This window comes from Pelmatolapia mariae, linkage group LG22 (assembly GCF_036321145.2).
Source record: "Pelmatolapia mariae isolate MD_Pm_ZW linkage group LG22, Pm_UMD_F_2, whole genome shotgun sequence".
Classification (NCBI taxonomy): domain Eukaryota; kingdom Metazoa; phylum Chordata; class Actinopteri; order Cichliformes; family Cichlidae; genus Pelmatolapia; species Pelmatolapia mariae.
This window is the reverse complement of record NC_086245.2, coordinates 11,426,392-11,452,768: the sequence shown is the minus strand read 5'-3', so window position 1 is coordinate 11,452,768 and position 26,377 is coordinate 11,426,392. Positions and strand designations below refer to the sequence as shown.

Here is a 26,377-nt window from a genome sequence, read left to right as displayed (position 1 = left end):
TTTACAATCTCCTTCTGGTCTCCTGCAACTTGTCTCCTGGCTCACCAATCACTGCCTAATTTGTTTTATTTGCCACTTGGACACCTAATCCCAAATTGCAAACACAATTATTCTGCCCAGTGCATCATACGAGTGAAGAAGAGCAAGTGTAGAACAGGAGAAAAGGAAAGATGAAGATTAATAGTAAGACCCTGCTTCAGAGCAGGGTGAGGAGATGCAGTCAGACACAGCTATTATCTGCAGTGTTTTTTATTCATATCTGTACAGGAAGAAAAGAGGAGCAGAGGTGTTTGGAGGGAATGAGTCTTGTCTAGGTGTAACGCACACACACAGACACACAAACCTGGCTGTGAGTGGGAGGAATGGTGCAGGGAAGGCACCTGGATGAAGCACATTTTCATCTCAGCTACTAAATTATACGTTGCAAGGACTTGATCCACCAAGGTGTGTGGATTTGTGTCTAAATTTGTGTCTGTGTAGGAGACCAGCATTTGTGTGCGCAACACGGGAGAGAGTCTTAGGGCTGGACTGATTGAATGTGTCAGTCAGTAGGTGGTTGAGTGAGAGACAGACCAGAAGAGCGAGCGAGACACAGAGGCTTTTCTGTATGACATATTCAAAAAGGCTCGATCAACATAATCCAGCTGTGCCAAAACACCATGCCCTGAAAATAGGCTACCAATAAACTGGTGAATTTTTTTCCTGCACATACATGTGATCAAATCTGGAAAAGAAAACACCCTTAACCTGTTTACATTGCCTTTGCATAGCGTACAAATCTGGCATGAGACGCCCTCACCAGGGGAGAGAGGCTGGGGCCGACTTCTTTAAACTGCTTTTGACAGCTGCACACTGACTGATTCTGAACACTCTCCGGGCCCAGCATGCTTTAGCCTAAAGGCTGAGGCATGGTCTGATCATGACACGTCCGTTAAGCCAGACAGCCTCTGCCCGAAGCCTCCACCAAATAAAAAACACAGGCCGCGCACAAACCCTCGCAAAAACACAAACATACAGATAGAGTGGCTGACCCAAGACTGCTGCAGGAGGTTGGCTAAGAAGGTAAATAAAGCTCTATCTGCCTTGACAGACTTGAATAAAGGGGCAATGCGTATACACACACAAACGCTGCATCTTTACAGCCTCCATCCTTTAGCATGACACAGCAATCCGAGCATAGTCTAACTTGTTTGATGACAGGATCTGATTTGGAGTGTGATGATATTTGGATCTTTTGGATCTTTTTAAATGTAAAAATAACATGATGTACTACAGGTTGTTATAGAAGGTTGTTGTAAGCAGCATTTTCCTATTGTAGTTCATCTGGGAGTCAGTTTTAACTGGACAGCGGGGTAAAAAAACTAGAATGACACAAACTTACATCGACAAATGAATACAAATATTTTGAAAGTGTGCTTAAGTGCAGCTCTTGACTAAGAGATGATATTACTTGAGGAATGTGAGACAGACAGCAGCTATAATGTAAAGACTAATATAACCTATAATAAAGAGTAAAACATGAGCTCTTTTTAAGATGTATGACAAAAGCTGCAAAAATACATCCACAGGCTTCCATTTGAAATGTAGTCTTTATTAAGTTAATAGTTTAATTATGATCAAGTGATCATGGCTGTGGATGTTTTTCCCCTTCTTTCATTCTGTTTATCCCCCTTCATGAAAAAACAACAACTTCCAAACAAGCATTCACACAAACACAAAACCGTGTCTTGAAAATTAAGGGATGGATTGACATACTAAGCATTTGGCGCATTGTTAAACCTCTGCTGGATTTACTGTACTGTAACCCCTCCCCCTGGAATTTTCTGCATGAAATTGTATAAAAAGATGCATGGCGAATGAGAAAAGAGGTGTCTGTGTGCGTGCCATGTTGGTCTGATGAGCTGAACTGTCTGTCACCCACCTACCGCTGTATCAGAGAGGAGTGTACTGTCATTCAGAAAGACAGCTGCATCTCCACACAACTTGCTCTCTCTCTATTTCGCACAGCAGGACGCAGCCGCCTTCACCTCCCCTCCAGCGACTAACCCCACAAGAAACCCAGACGGCGCGCACACACAAACGCCGCCACGCTCTCCACAGAGGCACGATAAAGACGTCACAGAGTATTAGAGAAAGTGAGACATGAAAAGCATTTTGGAAGTTTGAACTTTTCTCTCTAGTCCGCTTGCAACCTTAAGCGTTTTCACCTGTCTATCCTCTCCCGGCAGGGGTTTCGGCAAAAGATGTGCATCAAAGATAGGCTTCATGATAATATGATTATGAGGAATACGCTGTGTCTTCGTGTCATCAGCTATCTCCGAGCTTTGCTTTCATACCTACGCATTCCTCTACAATTCCCTGAACAACAAGGAACAGCCTGTAAATCCACATACAGAGTACACATACTGAACACTGAGAGTGCCTCTTCATAGACTCCAATTATAAGCCAAGAGGTAGGCAATTAAAATTCCCATCACAGGGTGACAAAGCGTCTTAAGTGGCTGGGCTATAGTCCTGAAAAGTAGCTTGATGACTCTATTCATTTGGTGCCTGCTGAAGCCTCACCTTCCCATCACTTCTAATTAAGGAGGCAGAAAGGATCCAAACGCCTCCATGCAAAGGGCTGAAGGGGGGAGAAGGCTGAGAAGTGTGAAAGTGAAAAAAAAATAAAAACGGCAATTGGAAACTAAATGACAAAGAAACAATGTTTCATACCTTGGTATTTGAAGTGTCTCTTTCGTTCACTGAGTGAATGGAAAAAAAACAAAACAATATTCAACCCAACTATAGTTTTTTGAGGAACCTATTTGATCCAGAGAATCAGAGACAACCCCACCTTCAATTAGCTTCCATTCATTTTTTTTTTATCTTTCTGCCATAGTAGGCAATGTGAATAAGTACATTACCCAAGTACTGCATGTAACGTTCTTGTACTTCATTTAAAAACATTTTTCTATTTCCTTCTACAACCCTGCTTTAATTTTAAAGGACAAATATTACATTACTTTATTTCATTTATCTGAAAGTTTAAGTGACTTTTCATTTTAATATTTAATAGTAGTTTTTGTAATAAGTTATGTCTCCTGTATATTTGGCTTGTACCCCCATAAGCAATATTTGGTTGGGCTCCCTTTTTTCATATTATGATTTTATCAGTTTTTTTAATATACATATATTATGGATATTTTGTGCAGGAATTGCAGCAATTTTGCTTTTATTTTATTAAGGACTTCTTTCATAAGTATTGCAAGGTCTCCATCACACTTTTTTCAGTTTGTGTTGCCTTCAGTTTTTCACATTTTATTCTACTGCTATGCACCCTGTGCTACTTTACTTACTTTAAGTCATCTTTGATGCTTTATGCTTCCTAACTTTTATCTCAAAACCATCTCACCCTAACTTTTGTCCACACACAACTTTAAAAATGTACTAAGCAGTTTCGATATGTACGTCTTTAAAAATATGGTTTTAGATCGTTGTTTCTTTTTTTAAGTCTTCTCGCTTTTGCTCTTCACCCCTGCTCCCTTTTCTCCACATCTAGGCGTTCTCCTCACAATGCCACACCGCTCTCTTCTCTATCCCTCTACTTCTATATTCATTCCCCTCTCCTCTCCTCCCTTTATGCATCCATCTCTAAGGCCTATGTATCTCCGCGGGGACCAGCCATCTCAAAGCACGGCCAGTAATCCTCTCAGGATATTGAAATGCCAATCCTTCCTCCCTGACCCGCACCTCCACCCCATCTCTACAGCTACCCTGCATCCCTGTCTTCTTCCCTGCCTTAGCTAAAGGGCTTTGGATGTATCACTGGGGGCCAAGACATTCATCCAGAGACCAGTTGGATCACACATACACAGAAACACACACACACACCTACACACACACACACACACACACACACGCACACACGCACACACACACACATATATTGAACAATTCTGAAGCAAGATATCATCTTTTCTTAAGAAAAGAAATGAAGCATAGACCAATGTACAGAAATTATGTCATGCAAGCACAGCAAAGTATGGCCATAGACACATGGTCTGGTGCACTCTTTCGCTTATATATGCACCCCTAATCCACCTCGATATGGCGCCCCATGAGCCTTAGGGAAAATTGATCTCCCGTTTACCCAGCTGATGTCCCATCCCCTCCAGTTTCTATCCCCTACTCTTCCTTTTCCCTATTATCCATCCTTGACACGCCATGCAAAACTCCCCTTTCCCCCTGGTGGCCTGAAGAGTCCTGATAAAACCCCATCTGCATGGGAGGATGTGCATGTGCAAGTGCAAGCATCCAGTTCAACTGCATATTTTCAAAGAATTCAATTTGTATGTCGTTTTTTGTAAGGTTTAAAGACCGACAGTGTCTAAACTGCTGTTTCTAATGATTTGCATAAGATTCTGATTTTCCAATGAAAGTGGGCGAGGGAGAGAGAAGCTTGTGTTTGCATTTTATAGATGAAAATTGTCCCTGGTGTATCTTGTATGTGTGGCTGGGGCGGCGGGTTAACATTGTATAGTATCCAGCAGCACTTTCTCTCAGCAGCTCGGTTCAGATTGTGCCCTTAAGTTGTCAGGCTTTCTCCACCCTCAGCTGCCAGTCAAAAAATGCCACCCACTGCTAACAAGCTTACTTTGCACCGAAAAACAAATATGGCACAATCAGAAAAGGTGGGAGAAAATAGTCCTAAGAGAGAGAAGCAGAGAAATGGGGGAGAAGAGGGCAGTGGTGATCATGTCAGGACAGGTGATGAAAAAGGAGAAGATAGCGGAAAGAGTGGCAGTGAGTAGGAGAGAAATTACCATCTAAGAATAGTGAGCTTATGGGGAGAGCAGGGAAGGATGTGGGGAGGGAAATGAGGGAGGAAATAGAGGGTAAAAAAAAGAAGAGATCGGTTTACAAAGGAAGGGAGGAGGTTAAGAAAAAGAACAAAGTAATAAAGAGATGATGAGGTGGCTAGAGAGAAAAAAAAAAAGGCCAGAGTGTGAGTCTGCTGATATGTGCTAGCTTTGTTCCAAATCCCTACTGCAGTATTTATAAAGGTCAGCGAGTTTTGATATGTAAAGTCTCGGTGGGGAGGTGCACACACAGGTGCGGACACAAAGCTAAGGTCCGTACAGAAATGCTTTTTTGCAATTCTGGACCTGACCTGGCTTTACAGAACTTCAGACGATATCCCGCAGATACATAAAAATCAGATGAACAACAAAATGAAACCCTGACTTATCATGCAGCGACAATAAGACCAAGTGAACCATTATTGAATTTGTTTGCAGGTTTTGTATGTCAAGTTTTAATATTGTGTCATTTTAATGATCACTTCCGCTTCTATCTGATAAAACTGAGCAGATCCTTTATTGACCTTGAGGTAAACCTCTCCCAGAGGACTTTCAAAGGAGGGTAGCTCTCCTAGAAAATGCAGGAATTATTCTGTGGCACATTTCACACACTTTTTTTTTCTTTCAAAGGTCTGTCTGTCTCACACCACACATACAGACAGTATTAAACACCACACACTAAATGTCAGCCGAAATCCTCCCTGTCACAGAAAGTCTTCTAAAACCCCTGCAAAACACTCTCTCCTAACCCTTGTCCAATCCTCCTGGACGACACGGTTAGCCGCACAACTCATACCTTAATACCCCGTAATAACCAGAAATCAGTGCCATGGTAACTGCTGACAAGACAGACAGGCAGAGGAGATAAAAGTGAGAAAGGTTTAAAGAAATGTGACAATGAGGAAAAAAATGCTCACCATAGGTTTGTACTTCTGATAGAGTATCCCAAACCCTGGAGTTCGGGATTTTACGCAGGAAGCTGAAGAAGGCCAAGTTGTCACTTGCTAGTCAAGATCACAGATTTTAGCTGTCTGAGGGATTTTTTTGGGGGATGTGGTTTAATTTGAGGGATCAACAGCTCTGCGCTGCTTATAACTTCTTTAACTTTCATTTACTAACTGGTTTGCTTTTCCAGCCACATGTGGGCGTTGGCGAAGTTTATCAGCTGTCATCGCAATAACTGTATAAAAACATGAGCAGATGTTTCCAGCAAACAAACACAAAGAGACAGTATGCTGCCTCACCGCTATACCTCTTCAAATTAGACTTGTAACCTGTAAGAAAAGTCAACATCTGGCAAACGCGTGCAGATATTTTTCCACAGGATTTGGTGGAAAATGGAGAACGACTGACAATAATAATGAGAAAAATATAGGGTTTTTGAGCTCCCGCTTTGTGGGGAATAAATAATTTAAACAACCAGGTGGTACTTGAGCAATTACTCTTATGTCAATGCAGTGGTAGTTTAGGGACCTGATAAAGCTGCCAACTTGGCACCTATAGAGGTTTTCTGGCACTGTATAACTGATAGGAAACTCTAGGCCAGTATTGCCCAACCACTGTGCCACAGCACATAGGTGTGCCGTGAGAAATGATCAGGTGTGCAGTGGAAGATTATCTGCTTCCACCTGATTAGAGTACTAATCAGGTGGGACTCTAAGCCAGCGCGGTCCCCAACCCCCGGGCCGGTCTGTGAGTCGTTTTATTTTATTTTGGTTTTATTTTTTTTGTATTTATACGCGACACCTCAAAGGCCGGTCCGTCAAAATATTGTTGGACATAAACCTGTCCGTGGCGCAAAAAAGGTTGGGTTGCTCTAAGCGACTGGTGTGAGTAAGGGGCAGAGCAATTACATTCTCTTCCACTAGAGGGCAGTACAACTACCTGCTCTAATGAAATTGGTTGCCAACTGCCAGTAAAACAGAAGAAGACGAAGAAGAAATGACATAATAGTCATGCTGTGAGACGACGCAGCGCGTAATAGCAATAGATAAATATTTGAAAAGAAAAAGTAGTCAATCTGACCTGGGTCCTGGAGAAAATTCCGACCCAGATTAAGGCCCTAGCATGAGTAGTGGTTGGGACAAACCAAACCAACTCCACTATGCCTGGTGCGCAGGGAAAAATTATCAATATGCTTTTTGTGACATTTTTGTTTGGTGGTGTGCCATGTGATTTTTCTAATGTGAAATATGTTTTGTGGCTCCAACGGTTGGGAAACACTGATCTAAGCTAATCCCAATACATGAAGGTGCGATTATATAGAATCTCGTCCGGGTTGGGGAGGCCCTAAAATCCTGTCAGGCCCTGAGGAAACTGTTTCCAGGAGTGGAACATCAGGACTACAATGTCCACTCTTCTGCCAAGATAACTGGCTCCAAGTGCACAGTAACAACTTCATGGATGGAGAAATCAGGTAAACACAGACTGAACAATGGATTTAGATTTATAGGGAACCTAAAACGTGATGTCTACATTGTTCTGCGTCTGCTAGATTTGTTTTCTGAATGAGTCTGAGCCAGTCTGACCCTTAATGCTGAAGCATTGCTCAACTATAAAGTGAAAATGAGAAAACAGTAGAATACAAGCTCTTTAATGAAGAAGAATTAACTACAACCTTCACTAAACACAAATTTTTCCAGAGTTCCCAAATCAGGTAAGTGATGTCAGTGCTTTATTCTCATACACATAACTGTGCTTCAGCCCATCACTCGTGTTATATACAAGTTTAAGCTGGTCCGAAAAAGAAGATCCTGAGAAACACATTTGTTTTTAAACACTCAACATAAATCTCCTTAAGCTCCTAGGACCTGGCATCCACATATGTGGACATCACATTTTGGGTTGTCTAGACCAAAATACTAAATTTTGTGCTACAAGGGCCTGATATCCACTTACGAGGACATCATACTGCCACTGTTCTATCGAAATGTTTAACAAATGTCCTCATATGTGGATCTCATTTTTCTCAGAAACAAAAATCAGGTAAAAAAAACAAACAAAATTCTTTGTTTTTACATTCATCAGGTCCCAATCAACCCAAATATCAAACAGAAATTAAAAATGCATGCCATGGAAGAGTTTGGATCTTAGGAGGTTAAATGTGCTCTCTTTTTTATTCTTAGATGCATGCCTCAGTCAAAAACCACACTTTCAATATAACAACTATCCAAAAGTTTAACCCACTTTCCCACGATAAAGTCAGTATATATCCTGAACTTAATACCTGGAAATTCATAGCGAGTCCTGCAGCCTTCACAGATGCTGCACAGCATTCATTATTCAGCCCATTTCTCTAAGCTAATTTCCAATTAATGGCAAAAGCACATTCTGCCATTCTCACTCTCTCATTGTTTCTCCATCAGATACTTTCTTGTACAGCACCTTTCATTCCATCTTCCACCTATGTTTCATTTGCATCATTATGTTCATCATTCAGATTTCCTTCAGCTTTTGCAAACAAAGATGTCAAACATTTTCAAAGATATGCGCGGTGGTATAACATGCACAGTCATGTGTACGTTTGTTTACAAAAGAATGTTTGTCAGCATTCAAGCCAGAAAGTAGGCTTGTACATCTTTAGTGTGTGTATGCGTGTGTTTTGGTCTTTTCACACTTGAGCTCCTCCAAATAGTGAGTGCTATTGCGGTGCTGGGTGACAAGGCTACTTGGTAAAGTGCTTTTCAAGCCTCTGGCTAATGGCCTGCTGAAAACTTCTGCTGATGAAAATGAGATCTCCCCTACCAATGAGAATTTCTGCCCTGTCTGCAGCAACAGACATGTTGTCAGTATAAGGGAAAAGTGTGTATGACTGAAGTTTGTGTTTTTTCAAAGAATACACAGAAATTCAAATACACATTGCTTCTGAATGCCATGCCAGTAAATCTGCATTTTGCTGTAGGCAAAGGTCACAGTGAGTTTTACAGAGTACAAAGTGCACATAAATATGATCTGTTTGTATGTCTTTTTTTGTTGTAAGCAGGAGTAACAGCGGATTGCGGTGATATCATAAAAAATGCATGCGTTATTTCCAAACAAAACATTCCAACTTTTCAAATAGGGGTCAAAATGATTTTTTAGAGGATTTTCTTACGTCGAAAATATGAATAAAGTAGTAGAATTTTTTTGACCAGATGAAATGATGACATAAAACTTTTTGTAAAACCACTAAAAATTCAGTCAAAATCAAGTGGAGTTAAAAAGTATTCAAAATTGGAAACGCATGTAGTGCAAGTTTATTTAAAGTTCATCTATTTTTCACACATATTGTTGCCTGATGTCAGACGTGTCCTTGTTGCTCCCTACTGAGTACAAATGCAATATCTTTTAAAAGGTGCATTCTTTGTCGTTTGTTTTTTTGTTTCAGAGTGTGCCACGTTTAAGTGCTATTTAAATGTTTTCCATTTACATGTTTGTGTTTGTTTTTGAAGGTTGAAATGGAACTTACCAGGCAGGCTTGTTGACACGTTGACTTGTGTGTAGAACCTCTTGTTGGGCAGCAGCTCTGACACTCCATTCAAGGCTTCTACAGTAAATGTGTAATTGGTGTTGGGAAGAAGATTGACCACAGTCACAGTTCTTTCTGTCAGGCCAACCTGCTGAGGCACAAATCCAACGCTAGCCCCACATGGCTCACACTGCCTCCCGATGCACTTCCGGCATCCCACACTGTAGGTCAAATCCACCCTGCCCCCTGTGTCGGACGGAGCAGCCCAGTCCAAGATCAGCGTGGACTGCTTCAGAGTATAGGTCAAGTCTCTGGGAGGGGATGGGGGACCTATGAAAGAAAAAAAAAAAAAGATAATTATTTAGATGAATTATTTATCCCAGGTCGCTCATGAGTAGTTTGTAAGAAAATACAATGCGTACTCAATTTGAATGAACTGTCATGCAATTTGATATACAACAGTCCAGAGGCGTTATGGTGGGTATAGAAGCATTTATACAAACAATATCATCATAATCAAGCGCCAGTGTTGGAAGGTTACTTTTAAAATGTATTCCACTACAGATTACAGATTACATGCCCCAAAATGTATTTTGTAACGCATTCCGTTACGTTACTCAATAAGTGCAACGTATTCAGAATAATTTGGATTACTTAATATATTATCAAGCTTTTTAAAACTACATAAATGTACTATTGCTGTGAGATTTATTACCACTACTGAAGACTACTCGCCATACCAATACCAACTAGATTTTTAAATCTTAATATAAAATGAGTAACAGTAGGGTGGACATTAGGTACGGCTGCACTTTTTGCAGCGATCTTGTATAGAAAACTATTCCGCACGTATATAAAACAGGTCCTTGGCTCTGAACCGTAGTAAAGGGACCTCTGGCTAATACGGGCTCGTAGCTGAAAATTAACTTTACTTTGTTGTCTGGGTCAACTTTGCTTGCGAAAGACAGAGTTGAAAGGCGCTGAAAGGCTGCTCCAACTGAACTTGGAATCGAGTCGAGTCTTAATAGCTTACTTACAACTGGGCTACACTGCTACACTGCCCATGAGGCTACATTCTTTAGGGCTATGCCTGTAACACTCTGCCTATTGCCTTTATATTAAATAATTTTTTGAACAATAATTTCAAATTAAAAAAAACCATTTTTTTTAAAGTTATTTCTTTTAATGTTAACAAGCAGGTGATTCGATTTTAATAATGTGATATGAACCATTTTACATAAATAGGTGAGGGAAAATCTGAGGTACTTGTTGTGAAATAATAGTGTATGTAGCATTATTATCATACTTTGACAGTTTGAAAATATATTTTAAAAAGATGTATTGGACTGAGACGGAGGAGGGATTATTGCTGATATAGGAAGGAAAATATTTGGGGTAAGGCTCAGGATTTGATTAAAAAAAGGAATAGAATAACATTCCCTTTTGTCTGAAAGATTAGCGGTTTTTTCCATTATGTACTGGTGTCATCTGCTGTGTGAAACAGACCCTCCATTTACTCTTAGTAAATAAAGATGGCTTGCCATGGAAAGTGTTTTATCTCTCCCGGAACATGAGTCTGATTTGATATGAGGGGCAGTGATGTGAGCTGCCTATTGAAAGGCTGTGTGTGTCAAAAGTTCAGCATTATACAGTACATGACAGAGGTAACAAAAAACTGTGTAAACATGTCATTTAAAGCTAAACCACTTCTAAATGAACCCCCGCAACAGCTAAAAAGAAAATCTACGATCCAGTAGAAGGCTGTAAAAAGTCAGACCAGAGGACTCCATCCTATCACTCAGCATTCAGTGTCTTTTGGTTCATATCCTCTTTTCACTGAAAGCACAGGTCCATTAAAGGTCATGAATTTTACATACATCCTTGTATGTGTGTGCATGTGCGTGTAATGAATAAGTGAAGGTGTGCTGCACTGTGCGTGCCATCAAACACGCCACACACCACAGCTGCGTCCCGCTTCCAAACACACGTGGTGCCCAGGGTTACATAAGCCCAGAAAACATTCACATTATGAACACACACACACACACACACTCGCACACACACAGTAGATGTAGACACAGCTGGGCCTCTTGCTCACATCTCTATCCACTTTCATGCTTTCTTAGCCTTGCAGTCCCTCACTCTCTTAAGGTTTCTCTTTTCTTTCCATCGTACAATGCGAGTGCCTCTTGTTAAAACTTCACCTCCACAACTCTTTCTCACTCTTTTACTCACAACCTGTCCCAAACTTCTAACTCCCTTTTCCCTATAGTCCATCCACATCACTATTCAACTCAATCTCTACTCCTCCAACAATATGATACAATACAGAAAATCTTGCATTTCCCCTTAAACTATTGTCATTAAACTGCATGTGTTATCTTTATATGCTACCCTCTCTCAGTTAATCTCATCAAATGAGATCAGGGACATCTATGCCAGAGAAAACATAGTCTGACAGGCATGAGAGTATTTTTGCACCAACAAGGTGATTCCCAAAGCACTTTTAGTTGAAAACTTGACATATCTCAGCATGCTATATAGTGCATTCTTGAAAAATGTGAGAAAACTGGACAAATGGAGGACAAAAAGAAGTGTCAGACCTATCTACATCAGATCTAAAAGTCATGTCCCCAAGAAATAGGAAAAAAATCCAGCAGAGACCTGACACGCAACCTGAGAGTTACATCAGGCTCTTTAGTTGATCTGCCTAGTGTTCACTAAAGCCTCATCGGGATTGTTATAAGTGGAAAGGTGGATGTCAAGAACCAATTCTTAAAGAGGAGAAACAGGACAAAAAGGCTGACGTATAGAAACACACACTGGAACACTGTAAGTCGTGGACTGGCCACTCTGAAACACTAACCTCAACATTATTGAAGCAGTGTGGGATCATCTTGGCATGTTGAAGAATAAAGGTAGTGATACCAAATATTAACTTCAAAGCTCATTAGAACTCTGTTTTTGCCAGATATACTCTGTTTCTATTCAATCAATCAATCAATCAATCAATAAACTTCAATAAATCACTGCACCCATTTCATATTTTAACTAGCAAAATATAAAGAAATGAGGAGTAGCTCAAGACGTTTGCATAACACTGCACATTTATGGTAAACAGCAAGTTTAGTTTTTTAAGTTTTCAGAGAAAATTGAAATTGTGCAGTCTTCAAAATCAGAAATAATTATTATGCAGCAACATCATTTTGCAGTTATTCTCAAACAACGATTTTGCTGATTTATTTGCAGAAACATCTGATGACAAATGTTATGCATCTCGTCTCCAGTTTTGTTTTTTTCTCCAAATAGTTATTGTGTTACAACTGGAGCTGTCAGCAGAAGTTCTCCTCTGCCAAAACTTACAAGAATTTAGAGACTAATTTTAATTAACTATTTCTAAAGTTCTACTTTTCATCTCCATAGCTGCCAAGGGAAATGCAGCAGTGTGCTCTAATGGAAAAAACTCAATCGTCACCATTAACAATGGCAGTCAGTTGAGTCATGAAGTAACAGATGAAGCTTAATCTTATAATTAAAGCTCTGTGCTCCTTCAACTTTTTCAAAAAGAATTCTTAAAGCAACTATGAGGCGCACAGTCTCTGATTCTCAGTGTGGTAAACACATTAGGGTCGTGATACTACACTAGCATTAAAAAGGGAGAAGAATAAAATCAGTTGTTCTTTAATCACTGTCGTAATAATGCGCACATATCAAACACTTCATCTTTGAAAATCATAATTTTTTTCTCTTACTCTTATGAGGCTAGATTCATCAAACTCTTTCTCTAAATGTACAGTGTGGTGGATTAGTAGAATCTGGGGATTATCATAATTACAGAATCTATAGTGTAATTAATGTGGTCATTAGGCTGCTATGAATATTATCACACAGGATCAGTGAGCTCAGCAATCAATATTATAATTAAACCCCTCCACTGCACTTACCATTAAAGCTAGCATGACCACACACTTTCATTCATGTGTGTACGCACTAACGCACAAGTCAATGTGAATACATATATAAGCACACATCCACTAACTTAGAGACCCTACTGATTTATGTCCTGAATACTTTCAGGATATATACCCTATTATTCCTCCATCTAATTACTAAGCTATAATCAATACGCTGTTTTCCATGCAGAAATCAATAGGGCCAACCTGTACGGCCCTGTTTGGCCTCATAGTGAAGAAAAATCAGTACGGGAGAAGGGCCGAGAAAGGGTCAGAAAAAGTAAAAGGTGAGGAATGAACAAATAATGTGCGGCGAACAGGGATGAGAATATAGAGTTTGTCGCTCGAGGATAGAGGGATGAGATCTTGGTTTGACAGAGAGAAGAAAAATGGGATGATAACACGCATGGATGGAACAGATGAAAGGATAAAGAGTAAGGAAAATCCGAGGAGGCGGTGGCTAGAAAGAAGAGTGATGAGTGGTCAAGTTAAGAAGACAGAGAGATGGGAATGGAAGAGGGTGGTGAGGCATCAAAAAGGAGGGGGTAGAAGAAGAAGGGGGGGTCCAGCGGAAATGTAGATAATGGAAGTATAGCAGAAAATGGATCTGTAATGTCAGGAGAAAAGGTGGAAGAATATGAAGAGAATGCAAAAGGTTAAGCAAAGAGATGGCAAAATGGGGTGATGGGTTTTTTTTGAAAGATGGATGGGTGATAAAAAAGGGATAAATGTTAAGAGGCAAAGAAAATGGTTTGGGTGAAGAGGCGCTTTCATATATAGCTTTGGATACTAATAGACAAAGGTTTAAGTGGTTACATTTACAGAAAACACTCAAACATACTATGATACAGACATCCGAGAGGAAAAGGTCTTCCTTAGAAAATTAACTTTAAATACTATGTCAAACAAAGACTGGATTTATTCTTTATTCCAGATCAAAGAGGAATTGTCCAACGAGGCAACAGATGTCATTAACCAGTTATAGACCAAGATATTTGCTTATGTATTCTCATCCTTTAAGCTTGCAGTTATACAAACACTTCACAACTTTTTCATCAGCAGAGCAGTACAAGGCATGCATCCTGTGTTGTGAGAGACCTACTCCTAGCCAACAATCTGGGATAGGTTACAGAAACATGGAATGCAATACAAAGAAGGGTATATGGTGAAGGAGAGGTGAAGGGTGCAAGGAATGAGACATGGAGATGGGGCTGATGAGGACAAGATGATGAAACATGACTTGAGGGAGGAGGGAGCAGGTCAGACCAAGAGGTAATAGCATGAAAAAAGGAAAGGTGGATGAAAGGGTACGGGGTGAAGGACAGGTTGTTTTAAGACATAAAGAAAATGGATCTTTATTGTTAAAATGGATAAATGGCAATTGCAGCTATATCAAAAGCTGAATGGGAGGTTGAGATATTGATTGGCTTACAGACATAAAAATCTATACTTTATGCAAAATTTCAATATCATATCTTATATGAGTTATATGGTGCGACTGGAACTAGTATATAAGCAGGTGTAATTTAAGAAGATATAGACATAAATAAGTGCAAGTATATTATTATTATTATTATTACGTGTGCATGGCGCTGAGGGATTGTCCAAAGGAGTCCTGAAGTGATCCTCCTCACACAAGCACACCATGGATCCTTCCTCTTCTGCGACGCTGTTGGCTGGGCAGGGGAAACACTCCTGCTGTCTGGACGACATCTTGTAAGAGCCAGGTGGACACGCTGGAAAAGAAAAGCAGTTTGTCAGATATGTCCAAATTACGTGATATATCACATTACATACATTTTTAAAAATATATGTAATATCCTTTTGGGAAATGAACACATGAAACACATATTGCAACTGCACGTTCACAAGATAATTCTGCAGATATGCTAACAGTTCAGAGCCTTTTTTTAATCACATAAGCACCTCTATTTCACTAAGCACGTTAAAGCCTTTGAAAAAAACGAGAGGGAAAATTAAGAATGAGTGTAGAAAAATGAGAAAAGCCAGTGAGACCTCAGTGAAGTATAGATGAGATAAAAGATAGGATTAGAGCAGAAAAGTAGAGGAGACTTTGGCTAAATCCATCTGACAAACACAATTCTCACATTACATGTGATCGGTGGACCTGTGCAAATGGCATCAAAGTCTGCTACTGGAATGAACCAGCTATGCAAATGAAAGAAAACCAATGGATCGTGCAGGCACAAAGCTCCGAAGCCCAAAATTTTTTATTTCATTGTGCTTTTCCTCCCCTTGTTTCGCCTTATTTGGAAGTTATCCCAAAGCACGCATGAATCAAAATACAAAAAGTGAGAAGGTGGACAAAGGTGATAAGTACTCATGACCTTACATGTGTAAGAGTACACACCATGTAACAGAAGCTTATCAGTGCAAGTGTGACAATGGGCGTGCATAAACACACACACTCAAACTCACTGAGAACAGCTTATTTTACACTCTCCCTGTATGCAGTTTCATTTTCCACTTGCCGTGCTTTTGTAGCAGGTGATAATGGGTGTGAAATCAGGCAGCCAGCTACCGCTCCACGCTCTGGTCTCCTCTCTTCTGAGACTGTATTCTAAACAGCGGGTCTACATTAACAGCTCTAGCGAGCTTTCTACCCCTCTCTCTTAGTCTTCTGCTCGTTTTCCATTCTCCTGCCACATTATTCTTTCTTATTCCTTTCATACCTTTCTTTGTCCTTCTCATTTTTTGTTTCGTCATCGTCAGTCTTGTTAGGTTCCAACTTCGGAGGCATGTTCATTTTTACCCAGAGTGAGAAACTAGTGATTGACATAACCAGTTAGTGTACATTGAATTAGTTTACAGATGGTAGATACTGGTTTTGACAATATTTATGGACGAACTGCTTGGTAACAAAGGCCTTAGCCACGCAAGTCTAGGGACTGGTTGTTAACCCCCTGGCAACCTCCAGTTGCTAGGGAAAAATGTGAATTCCACAGCCAGATCACGAGTGGTTGCTACGTGTTTATGGCTATCTCCAAGTGAAATCGCCTATAAAGAGGCTCCTTGTAATTGCTTTGGTCACTAGCAGTTTGCTGTGGTCGCCTGCAGTTTGCATGGTACAAGTTTACTCATATAGAAATAATCACCATTTACTCTCCGAGCTGTAGTGAAACTTGAAAAAGTGCGAGATAACCCAGGAATGGAGAATGTTAGCTTTAACGTGAAAGTTGTGTTTGGAGAGTAAATGGCAAGTGTTTGCTTTGTTGGCATCTTCCATGCAAACTCAGGCTTCTTTGCGACCAGTTTCACACTAGTGGCTGCCAGCAATCTCGTCAACCACTCATCAACCAGCTGCAGAAAGTGAATAGGGAGCTTTAGCAATCAGTTTCAGAATAATTACCAGCAACCTGTACCAGTTACTTGCATCTAGTCTGGGAATATACATTTTACACTCAGAACCAGTGGTTGCCACAAGGTAGCTGACGAGCTTCTACACCTGTGTCATCGAGGCCTACATTTTAAATCAAAAGAAGCTATATTGTAACATGAAAATTATGGCTCAAAATTATTTATATGACTCAAAATAAGAAACGGTTGTTTTACTTACCCTGATACTACACACTTTTAAATACACAAATTACAAAAAAGGGGGAAACCAAGTACCAACAGAAATATTTGAAGCTAACAATACGCTGGCAAGGGTTAGCAAGTCATAATAGTCCATATGGTACATGGTAAATGGACTGGTACTTATATAGTGCTCTTCTACTCTAATTGAGCACTCTACTACAAGCCTCATTCAGCGAGTCATACACACATTTTTTCTATATCAAAGCACCTTGTCTAACATCGACACACTCACACTTTAATGCATTTATCACTTGCAGCTTGGGATTCTTTATAAAGGACACTTTGACATGCAGAAAGGAGAAACTGGTGATCAAACCACCATCCTTCCAACCCACTTTACCTCCTGAGCCACAGCTGCCCCGGCCCTGAATTTCCAATATAAATTCTTAAAAATTAAAAGATGTTCAATTCACATTCTTGGGTATTTTTACTTGAAGAGCTTGAATAGGAATTAGGAGATATCATGAGCCCCTGTAACCATGTTATCAACTGTGATTTAAGGCAACAGTGCCCTGTCTGAATTATGAGATAAAATTTATGGGATTTATGGGAAATTACAGTTAAGAAGACAGCACTTTTCCCACCTGCAGTATCGTGTCACACAGTCAGTAATGGTGATATATTTGTATGTGACACAGGCAAGTTGAACACAAAAGCCTTCCCCTGGCTCAGACCAGTCTGAGAGTGTGCACGTGCCTGTATACCTTTGTGTATGCATGTGTTTATTACAGCCCTGTGTGGCATGTTCGAGGCTGTAAGAACCTCGTAATCGACTTTCTAATGTCTGTCATTACACAGAAAAAAGCCTCTCGCTTTCAGCTCAAAGCACAGCCAAGCATGGGGACATAACAGAAACACACACACGCCCTGTCAAGCAGCACTGAAGTAGACTCCCTTTGTTCCTGACTGTGCTGCCACTATCCTTCCCTTCACCACAGCAAGAACATCAAGTGTGAATAGCACCTAAATCAAGGCAAAATTATGCATAGATCTATGAGAAAAGAAATGGGTTCTGCATTTTCTACCTATCATGCTTAAAAGCAGGCTAGCCATATGGCTGGCTGCAGTTCTGACTTATCTCTTCAATTCAGCAAGGATAGACATTTCGCTGGCCCACGATGGAAATGTGTGTCTAATGATAGGGGTGTATCAAGACAATATGTGCAGCTCAGATAACAAAAGGAGCTGGCTTTGAATGATGCCCGTCATTTTCAAGGGATTCAAAGGGTCGCCAAAAGCCAGTGCCAGAGAAGGTCATGTCAGTCAGCATGGCCACAAGCCATCTGCCAATTGGAGACAGAGGAGTTAGTTTAAAAGGCATCCAGCGGTGAGAAAACAAAACAAAAAACTGAACAAAACAATGGAGATACTTGTAATGAAGAGTACTCAAGAGTACTCATTTGGTTTTTCTCATCTTTAAATTGCAAGGTGTATAAATTTAAGTGGAAATCAGAGTTTCAGTGAGAGTAAAGGAGAGTGGGTGGTTAGAGAACTAGAGAGACAGAAGGAGAGATCTGCCAGGACAGCTGGCAAACCAACTGATCAATTTGTCCTATGTGCTGACTGGGAGCCTCGATTAAATGAAACTCGGCAGCACATGTATACACGCACATGCGCACGCGCACACAGAGGCATATTTCTTCAAGGTGTAATGATATAGATATGCAGTGACATGCCAGGTCCTTGGGGTGGGGGTAGTGGATGACACAGTACGCCAACTGCTGTGAGAGATTGTTCGGAGAGACAGAGACACCAACAGACAAACAGATGGCGTGTGAGAGACAGAAAGACAGTAGGCTATGTACTGTACCGAGAAAGGACATTAAACAGGGAGGGATAATAGACTCCTTCAGCTTGACTGATAGACAGAACAATAAACACAGGCATGGAATGCATACAGATGAGAAACACACTGAACGAATGAGTGACAGTGTTAGAATAATGTCATCTATAGTAGGAATATATAAAACAGCAGAAGTGCTCTGCTTGCCATAGGAGCTTATTGGTAGTTAAAAAAAAATATAGGAATATGATTGCAAAACTTGTTATCAATCTTTCTTAGAAAATTCATTATTACTCTGACAGTTTGAGATATGCCAACAGTTTTGCCATCTAATGAATAAAAAGTAAAAGGCCAAAGAATCCACATTTCAATGAGCTTACAAATGACTTTAATAGACTTTTGTCTTTGTGGGAGGAATCAATTTATAGTTTGCCCTTCTCTCTTATTTTCTTTTTCCTTTCTTTTCTCTAACCTTAAACATGCCCATTAATAAGTCATGAAGCACTTAATACAATACATGTGAGCAATGAATTGTTTCTTTGCCTCTCTGACAGCACACATTAATAAATATTAATAACCCTAAAAGAGGTTTACTTTAGACCTTTGTGCGCGCACACAGACACACATTTGCACGCAGCTAAAGCCCAAGAGAGATTACACATAGACATAACGTGACGATTTTTTGCAGAGGTTTTCAAGGAATTGAACAAAGTATGATAGTCAAAGGGGTAATGGTATCATAGAGAGATGGGGATGTGATTCCAGCAGTTGGAAATCAATAATTGAGAGAGCTTTAATTCAGATGAGTGCTCCCTGTGTAGCTGACGCTGATTTGAATTCTTTAGGCTTCCTTAACATCCAAAAAATGAATTCTCATTACCATCTTTTACACACACACGGACACGGACCTACGCGCACATACGCACGCACACATGTAAATCTGCATCTCCAAATCAGAGAAGTAGGGAGGTTGGAGAGAAATGACTGATTAATGTGTTTAAATGTGTCATGTTAGGTCAAATTATTAAAATGTGAACTGATGAGGTTAGGGTGAGTCTGACTGAATTGGACTAGTTGAAATTGGACAAAAGTAGATGGGGTCAGTCTCATTCCACATGATAAATTGGCTGAAGAGAATGAGATATGGACCGTACTGGATCAGAAAAAAAATGTTGAAAAATACTATTTCAAGCTAAGACTTTGGAGCTTAGGGGAAAAAAGCTTGGAAAGTTACCAGTGCAACTCTCCAGACTGAAAAATAAAAAGACTCTTAATACCCTGGTCAAGGCTCATGAACAGTATGTGTAAATTGTGGGGAATTTACATGTATAGTGCTGTGCAACTCATTCTTTATTTTTTGCCAGGAAAATGGAAAATAGGTGTAGTAACTTACTGAAAGGAGCCAAACATAAATGTTTACACATACTATGTAAAGCAAAAACTGAGTTTGTACAATTGAAGAGCTTAAAAATCTATATAACCATCTTCAACACAGCCTGAACTGTCTAAGGCTCCCAGGAATAGTTCTCCAGGCTTCCTGAAGGACATTCCAACTTCTTTAGATGTTGCCTGGGGAGACCAATCCATGACTGACAATGTTCTGTTATGTGTTTCTTTAGTCAGGAATGCTTTAACTGCACTGGCGCTGTGTTTGGGATCACTGTCATGGTGAAAAGTGAAGCTGTTCCCAATTGGACGAATTTCCTGTTACTTGTTAGCATGTTGGATTACACTGTTAGATTGGATCACAATCTAACAGTGTGTTCTCATTTTCATAATTCGATCAATTTTTAACAAGATGGCCCAACACCCCTAGCTGAAAAGCAGGTTCAAACAATGGCAAAACCCGCTGGACTTTATCTTTATCTTCTTTATCTTCTGTAAATCATCATTAATGATGATTTGAACCAAAATTTTCAATTTGGATTCATCATTCCAAAAGACCAGTTGTCACTGATTTTCAGCATGGATCTTGTGTAATTTGTGTAAAAAAAAAAAGAAAGAAAAGAAACATCCCTCTGAAATTGGTCACGGATAAGGACTAGACTGAAAATGAGTAAAAGGGCAGCCAGTGTCCGAAGAAAAAATCTGAAAGATCTTCAGAAAGCCTTTCTCTTAAGACAAATTTCCAATAATTACAAGAAAGTTTGTCTCCCTGGAAGCAAAATATAAAGAAATGAGAGGTGATCCAAGACTTGTGAACAGTTCTGTCCTTGTATGTTAATAATTAAAAGCTTTAAAACAAATCATAGGGATGCAGGTTAAGGTAAGACAAACTAAAACAAAAAAACAACTTTAAATCAATGCTTCTAATTTAACATCAAAAATTTCCTCTCATTATATTTTTAATGTTCTATATTTTTCTCTTTGTTTCATGTTGGACAAATTAATGTTCTGACTTTTCAAAATACTCTATCAAAGAGTAAGATAATGGTCTTCTTTGGCAATAAAGGAAATAATACTTAGTATAGAAAGCTAAAAATTAATAAACCCCTAGAAACTTGTCTGTTGCACAAGCCCCTCCCCAAAAAACCCGCTACCACGTCATCGGATCAAACTGCAGTGTATCATATTCACTGTAAGCAGATTTTCTGATTTTATAGTTTGAAATTAAGTGACTGATGAAAAAAAACCAAACATTTTGTGACACTTTCCATGGCCTGCTCTTTTGGAAGATACAATTTTCTCCTGAACTAACATGCAGTGTCATAACCTGTCTGCGTGTCTAGCTGCTTTGAAGATATGACCTAGCCTTGAATTACAGCATAAATCCCTGTTATTAGCTCAAAGTAAAGACCTCATTCAAGTCACCCACTGACTGGCTGCTGCTTCACAGTGTAATCGTGGAGAAGGCTCTGAGCCGTGCCATTCAGGTCATCGCTTTGCTTTATCATTTTATTCTCTGTTCTGCCCTGGTTACCGCAGACTGACATCACACAGAGAACACAGGAGGATAACTAGCGAACAATGCCGCCAGGGGTATTAATGTCAGCCGTGCTCTGTACAAGCTCTGCGCTGAAGACATGTCTAATTCTGCATGTCAAGTGCAGCATGTATACGCAGTGACAGACACATCACACGCAAACAAAAGCACACAATTACTCACAGTTGTGAATGCAAAACTCCCACGGATCCATTCGTTGGCTTTTTCACACAAGCATCCGCTTCAACACCGAACATTTAACAATATCAAAGTGGTTACATCACAAAATAGACACAACAAAGAGCTGTCATGTTACATCACAGCAACAAAGAGCCAGGCCTGAACAGTTTGGATCAAACAGAAAATTCAGAGAGAATCAGCCAACATAATACAGCACTAGGGAATCACAAAAATGTATGCATAGTCATGGAGTTATAAGGTCATGCATCTATTTTTGTGAGACAAATGTTTGTTAACCACATTAATTTTTCATTCTAAAAAACAAAAAAAGTTTTCGTTCTTGTTTTGGGGGCGGCACGGTGGTGCAGTGGTTGGCACTGTTGCCTCAATGCAAAAAAGGTCCTTGGTTTGAACTTGGTTTGATCCTCATGCCTATGTGGGTTCTCTATGAGCTTCTTTCCACAGTCCAAAAGCAAACATTAGGTTAGCTGGTGATTTTAAATTGTTAAAGTCACTGCGATAGGCTTTAGACTGACCCCATAACGCTAAACTACTTACTGAAAGGCGATGGATGCTAGTTTTTAGTTGCACTTTAATAATAGATTTTGAATGTAAGACACTCGCTGAGGCTTCTAATGATGTATGCTCACTCACTGACTTTTTTCATTAATAAAAAAAGGTTCCTTATTGCCAGGCTATGACTTTGTTGTACTTGACTTTTAATAATAAAATTACTTAAAAATTGACATTGCTTAATATACACAGGATTTCTCCTTGTGGCATTGAAAATGGCAAATAATTTTTTTGTGATATTTGAATCAAAGTCAGAAATTTCAGTGTGATGACAACACTAAGCCAGACCGCATTCGCAATTGGCATAACATAATGGAAACAAGTGTATGCCAAAATACCATATTTATTACTTAAATTAATCAAAAGAGGCATTCCCCATTTTTATGGTCTTTTATATAAAAAAGTCATAAAGAAAATTGGATGGCGTGAGTATTTATATCCAGTTTTATTCCATTTTTAGTTGCCAAAATACTTCAATAACTATGAAAGATATCAATCAAATGGTGGCACACAGACAAATAGTGAGGCGACTGCCAAAAACTAGGAAACCATGAATGAAAACACTGACCCACTACAGCAGAGTTAAATATACTCTTTAAGGTGAAGGGACAGATGCGTTTGGTGTTCTAAAAACAATTGGAAGTCAGTTATTGTGGTTTAACCCGGTGATATTGCACACTTTATTGCAGGAAGCTGTGCTGCTGTGGCAGAGGCTCTGACACAAAGCTCAAGGAAGCAGTTAAGGTAATTTAAAAACACTCCGACTCCCTAAATTGCCACAGTAGCTGTCAAAACTCGATTCCTTCACAAAGTAATTACTTCGTCATAACTCAACACAGACATGGTGCACACATTTTACATTCAAATGTAAGCTTTACAGTGATAGAAAGTTTCCGTTTTGAATAAATATCTCAAGAACAGTAATAGATGTTATAAAGTCTATCATTCTTGCTCTACATGTTTATTGAGGGTGACAATAGCCACATTGTAGAATGACTGCAATAAAGACAGAGCATCACCAAATCCACTGAGTTTCATCCTATGCTGACAAAATAATGCTGAATATATTTAAGTCTGCTTATGTTTAAACCACTTTATCTTTGGGAATATGGGCTGTGAAGTACTTATCTTTCTTTTTAGTGCTATTGCCCATTGCCTTAAACCTTATATGTGTATAAATATATATATATATATATATATATATATATATATATATATATATATATATATATATATATATATACATACACGCATATATATGTGTATATATAATTTATATATATATTAATATGTAGATTGCATATTATGGCATGCCATTCAATGTTAAAGGGGGCATTAGATTGATATGATACAAAAGAAATCAGATATGTTTACATGAATGTGGAAATAAACAGATGCATTTTATTTTACCCACGCAAGTGATTGAAGTAGACAGATGTCCGTAGGGTGCATATCTGTATTTTCTGAACACATACTGACTCACTTGGCTCATGTGCTGAAATGTACAAAAAAACCCACCATACACGGGCACATAAACACAGCAGACCATCGCTGACTGCTGACAGATCCTCCTCTTCTTTTCTCGTTTCCGTGTTTTTGCCACTGTCTTTAATACCCGTGCTACTTCGGCGTTTACCTTTCTCCCATCTCATCTTCTGAAATAGCTCTTGACTGCTATCAACTCTGCTCCCTGCCAAACTCTGCCCACTCCCCCCACACACACCCATCCCCTCCCCGACTCCCCTCTATCATGTTTGCTACCCTCCCTTTCTTTTTGTCCATTATTTGCCATCCCTTCTTTTGCTCCAGCAATCATTTTCCACAGGATTTATCAGGGGTTGTGGAACAAAAGACTGAGAAGGAACAATTTCTGGATGTTATTGCCTCCTTCTCTCCTCTCCTCATCTTGTGAACATTTGCACTGTTCATATTTGAGTATTTAGCTCTTGTTCTTATCCTAAATGACTACCATTAAGTACACTTTTTTTGTCTCTCACCCATTTTTGTAGAGGGGATGGTAGACTTGATAGTAAGCTAAATATGGCTCTTTTATTGCATGGTTCCCGACATTAACCCCCTGTTTGTTTTCCTTAAATACATAGCTTTTACCCACAATCACACGCCCTGGATTTTGACTCTTAAAACCAAAGAAAAAGTCAAATAATCCAAAAATAAAATCTGACTGTTCAGTGCTTTAAGCAGCACAAACTGACTTCTATTCACACATCTGATTGGAAGCTCAACTCTTTCTGACAGATGTCTGCATATAAACAACATTGTGTGACAGACTGTAAATATAGAGTGGTACAGTATGTGGTAAATAAGGAGTGATTTGAATAAAGGGAAAAAAAGCTTTGACCCTCAGGTTGACCCTCATCCAACTGACCTTATCCTTTAAAATCTAACTGTAAAACCACTGAACATCATCATGAGTTTCTCACTGTTTTATCCTGCCAGGGCCAAGACTTTCGAAGATGTCCTCTGTATCGAGTGTAGTGATTCGTCTGGCATTGTGATAGATGGTTGAATAATGGTCACATGTCATGGGAGGACTAATGATTAACCTATCAGTGCCACAACAGAAGCAACATTGTCAATTGGTGTGCTTCTGCCAAATTGATGAAGATAAATTCTTGTTATTTTACCTCGCTTCACTCTTAAAATGCTGCCATTACCAACATGTTGGCTGTGCTATGTCTCAGTGATTAAGTTCGATATATTGGTTTGTAGTGACTGATTTGGTCAAATCTCCTCCCCCATTTAAAACAGTTAGACTGAAGAAAATGGAAATAGCTGTAACAAGCTGACAAGCCTGATATGAGGCTATGCTTAATTGTCAGCCTCATCCATTGATTACTGTTACTGGTATACCAAATGTGGGGACTTTTATTTTTCTTATGTGTGTGTTAGAAGCTTAGCCACATCCTTATCTTAGTAACGTGTCACCTAGGGCTGGGCCATATCATACCGTTCACGGTAATACCGGTATAATGTTGGGCAACGATAAGAAAATGAAATATCGCGATAGAATATGGGTAAAACGCGCATGCGCAGTGCCTTTGTTTTCATACGCACATGGCGGAAAAAGCATGGCGGCGACAGAGAATGAGAAGGGCGAAAGCGGATCGTTGAATGAAACGGATGAACCAGAATTGGTTTGTAAAAATGCTGCAACTTCAGTGGTGTGGAACTGGTTTAGCTTTCGTCCATCAGATACACAACAAAGCACTATTTTTGGTAGAGCATGCTAGCGGGCCGTCGTTATTACCGTGTTTTTTGGAAAATACGGCACACTTAAAATCAATCCTTTGATTTTTCTGAAAATCGACAGTGCCCCTTATAATCCCGTGTGCCTTATGTATGAATTCTGATTGTGTTTACTGACCTCGAAATGATTTTATGTGGTACACGGCGCTCGAAAATGTGTCAGATGTTTTAGTACGACTTTGCTAAGCTACGAACCCGCACAACTTGATGGATTGCCAGAGCATTATGGCTATCGTAGGCAGGAGCCTCGCGGAGTGATATGTACTGTGCTTCAACATAATATTACCGTATTGTGTGTGTATAACCTCTTTTTGTAGTTTTGTGGATATTATACATGGTTATGCTGAGGATATGTCGGCCAATTTCCACTGGAAATGCCTTTTGGTTAAAATGTCAGCAAGGAATTTGCATTTGCACTGTTAAATTTTTATATAACTTTAATGCACATAAAAAACAGCTGCTTGTTTAAGTGAAAATACATTGATGGTTTTTTTTTTGCACTAATAAAGTTGTGGGGTTGTAAAGTATTTTGTCTAGTGTCAATTATATCGTCAGTTATATCGTTATCGCAAATTTTCAAATGTATATCGTGATAAATATTTTTGGTCATATCGCCCTGCTCTAGTGTCACCTGCACACAAGTCCATACTACACACATACTACTGCATGCATACACACAAGCAGGAGTAGGTGTTATGCGAGGAACTGGGTCAGCTTTGCAGACAGTCGTATACATGTAGCTGATGTATATGCACTGCCACCAGGGGGCAGTATCACAAATATCCAATCTTTGATAATGATTCTTGACCT

At 39.6% G+C, this 26,377-nt stretch overlaps 1 protein-coding gene across 1 annotated transcript in view; it reads right to left on the bottom strand.

The window, feature by feature from the left end:
* LOC135932855 (ephrin type-A receptor 7-like) overlaps positions 1–26,377 on the bottom strand; it is a 155,903-nt gene that overhangs the window by 40,978 nt on the left and 88,548 nt on the right. The window contains exons 4-5 of the mRNA XM_065470562.1: positions 14,822–14,977; positions 9,289–9,618 (exon numbers count right to left, since the gene is read on the bottom strand). Coding sequence (XP_065326634.1) covers positions 9,289–9,618; positions 14,822–14,977 — 486 coding nt within the window. The remainder of the gene's footprint in view (positions 1–9,288; positions 9,619–14,821; positions 14,978–26,377) is intronic.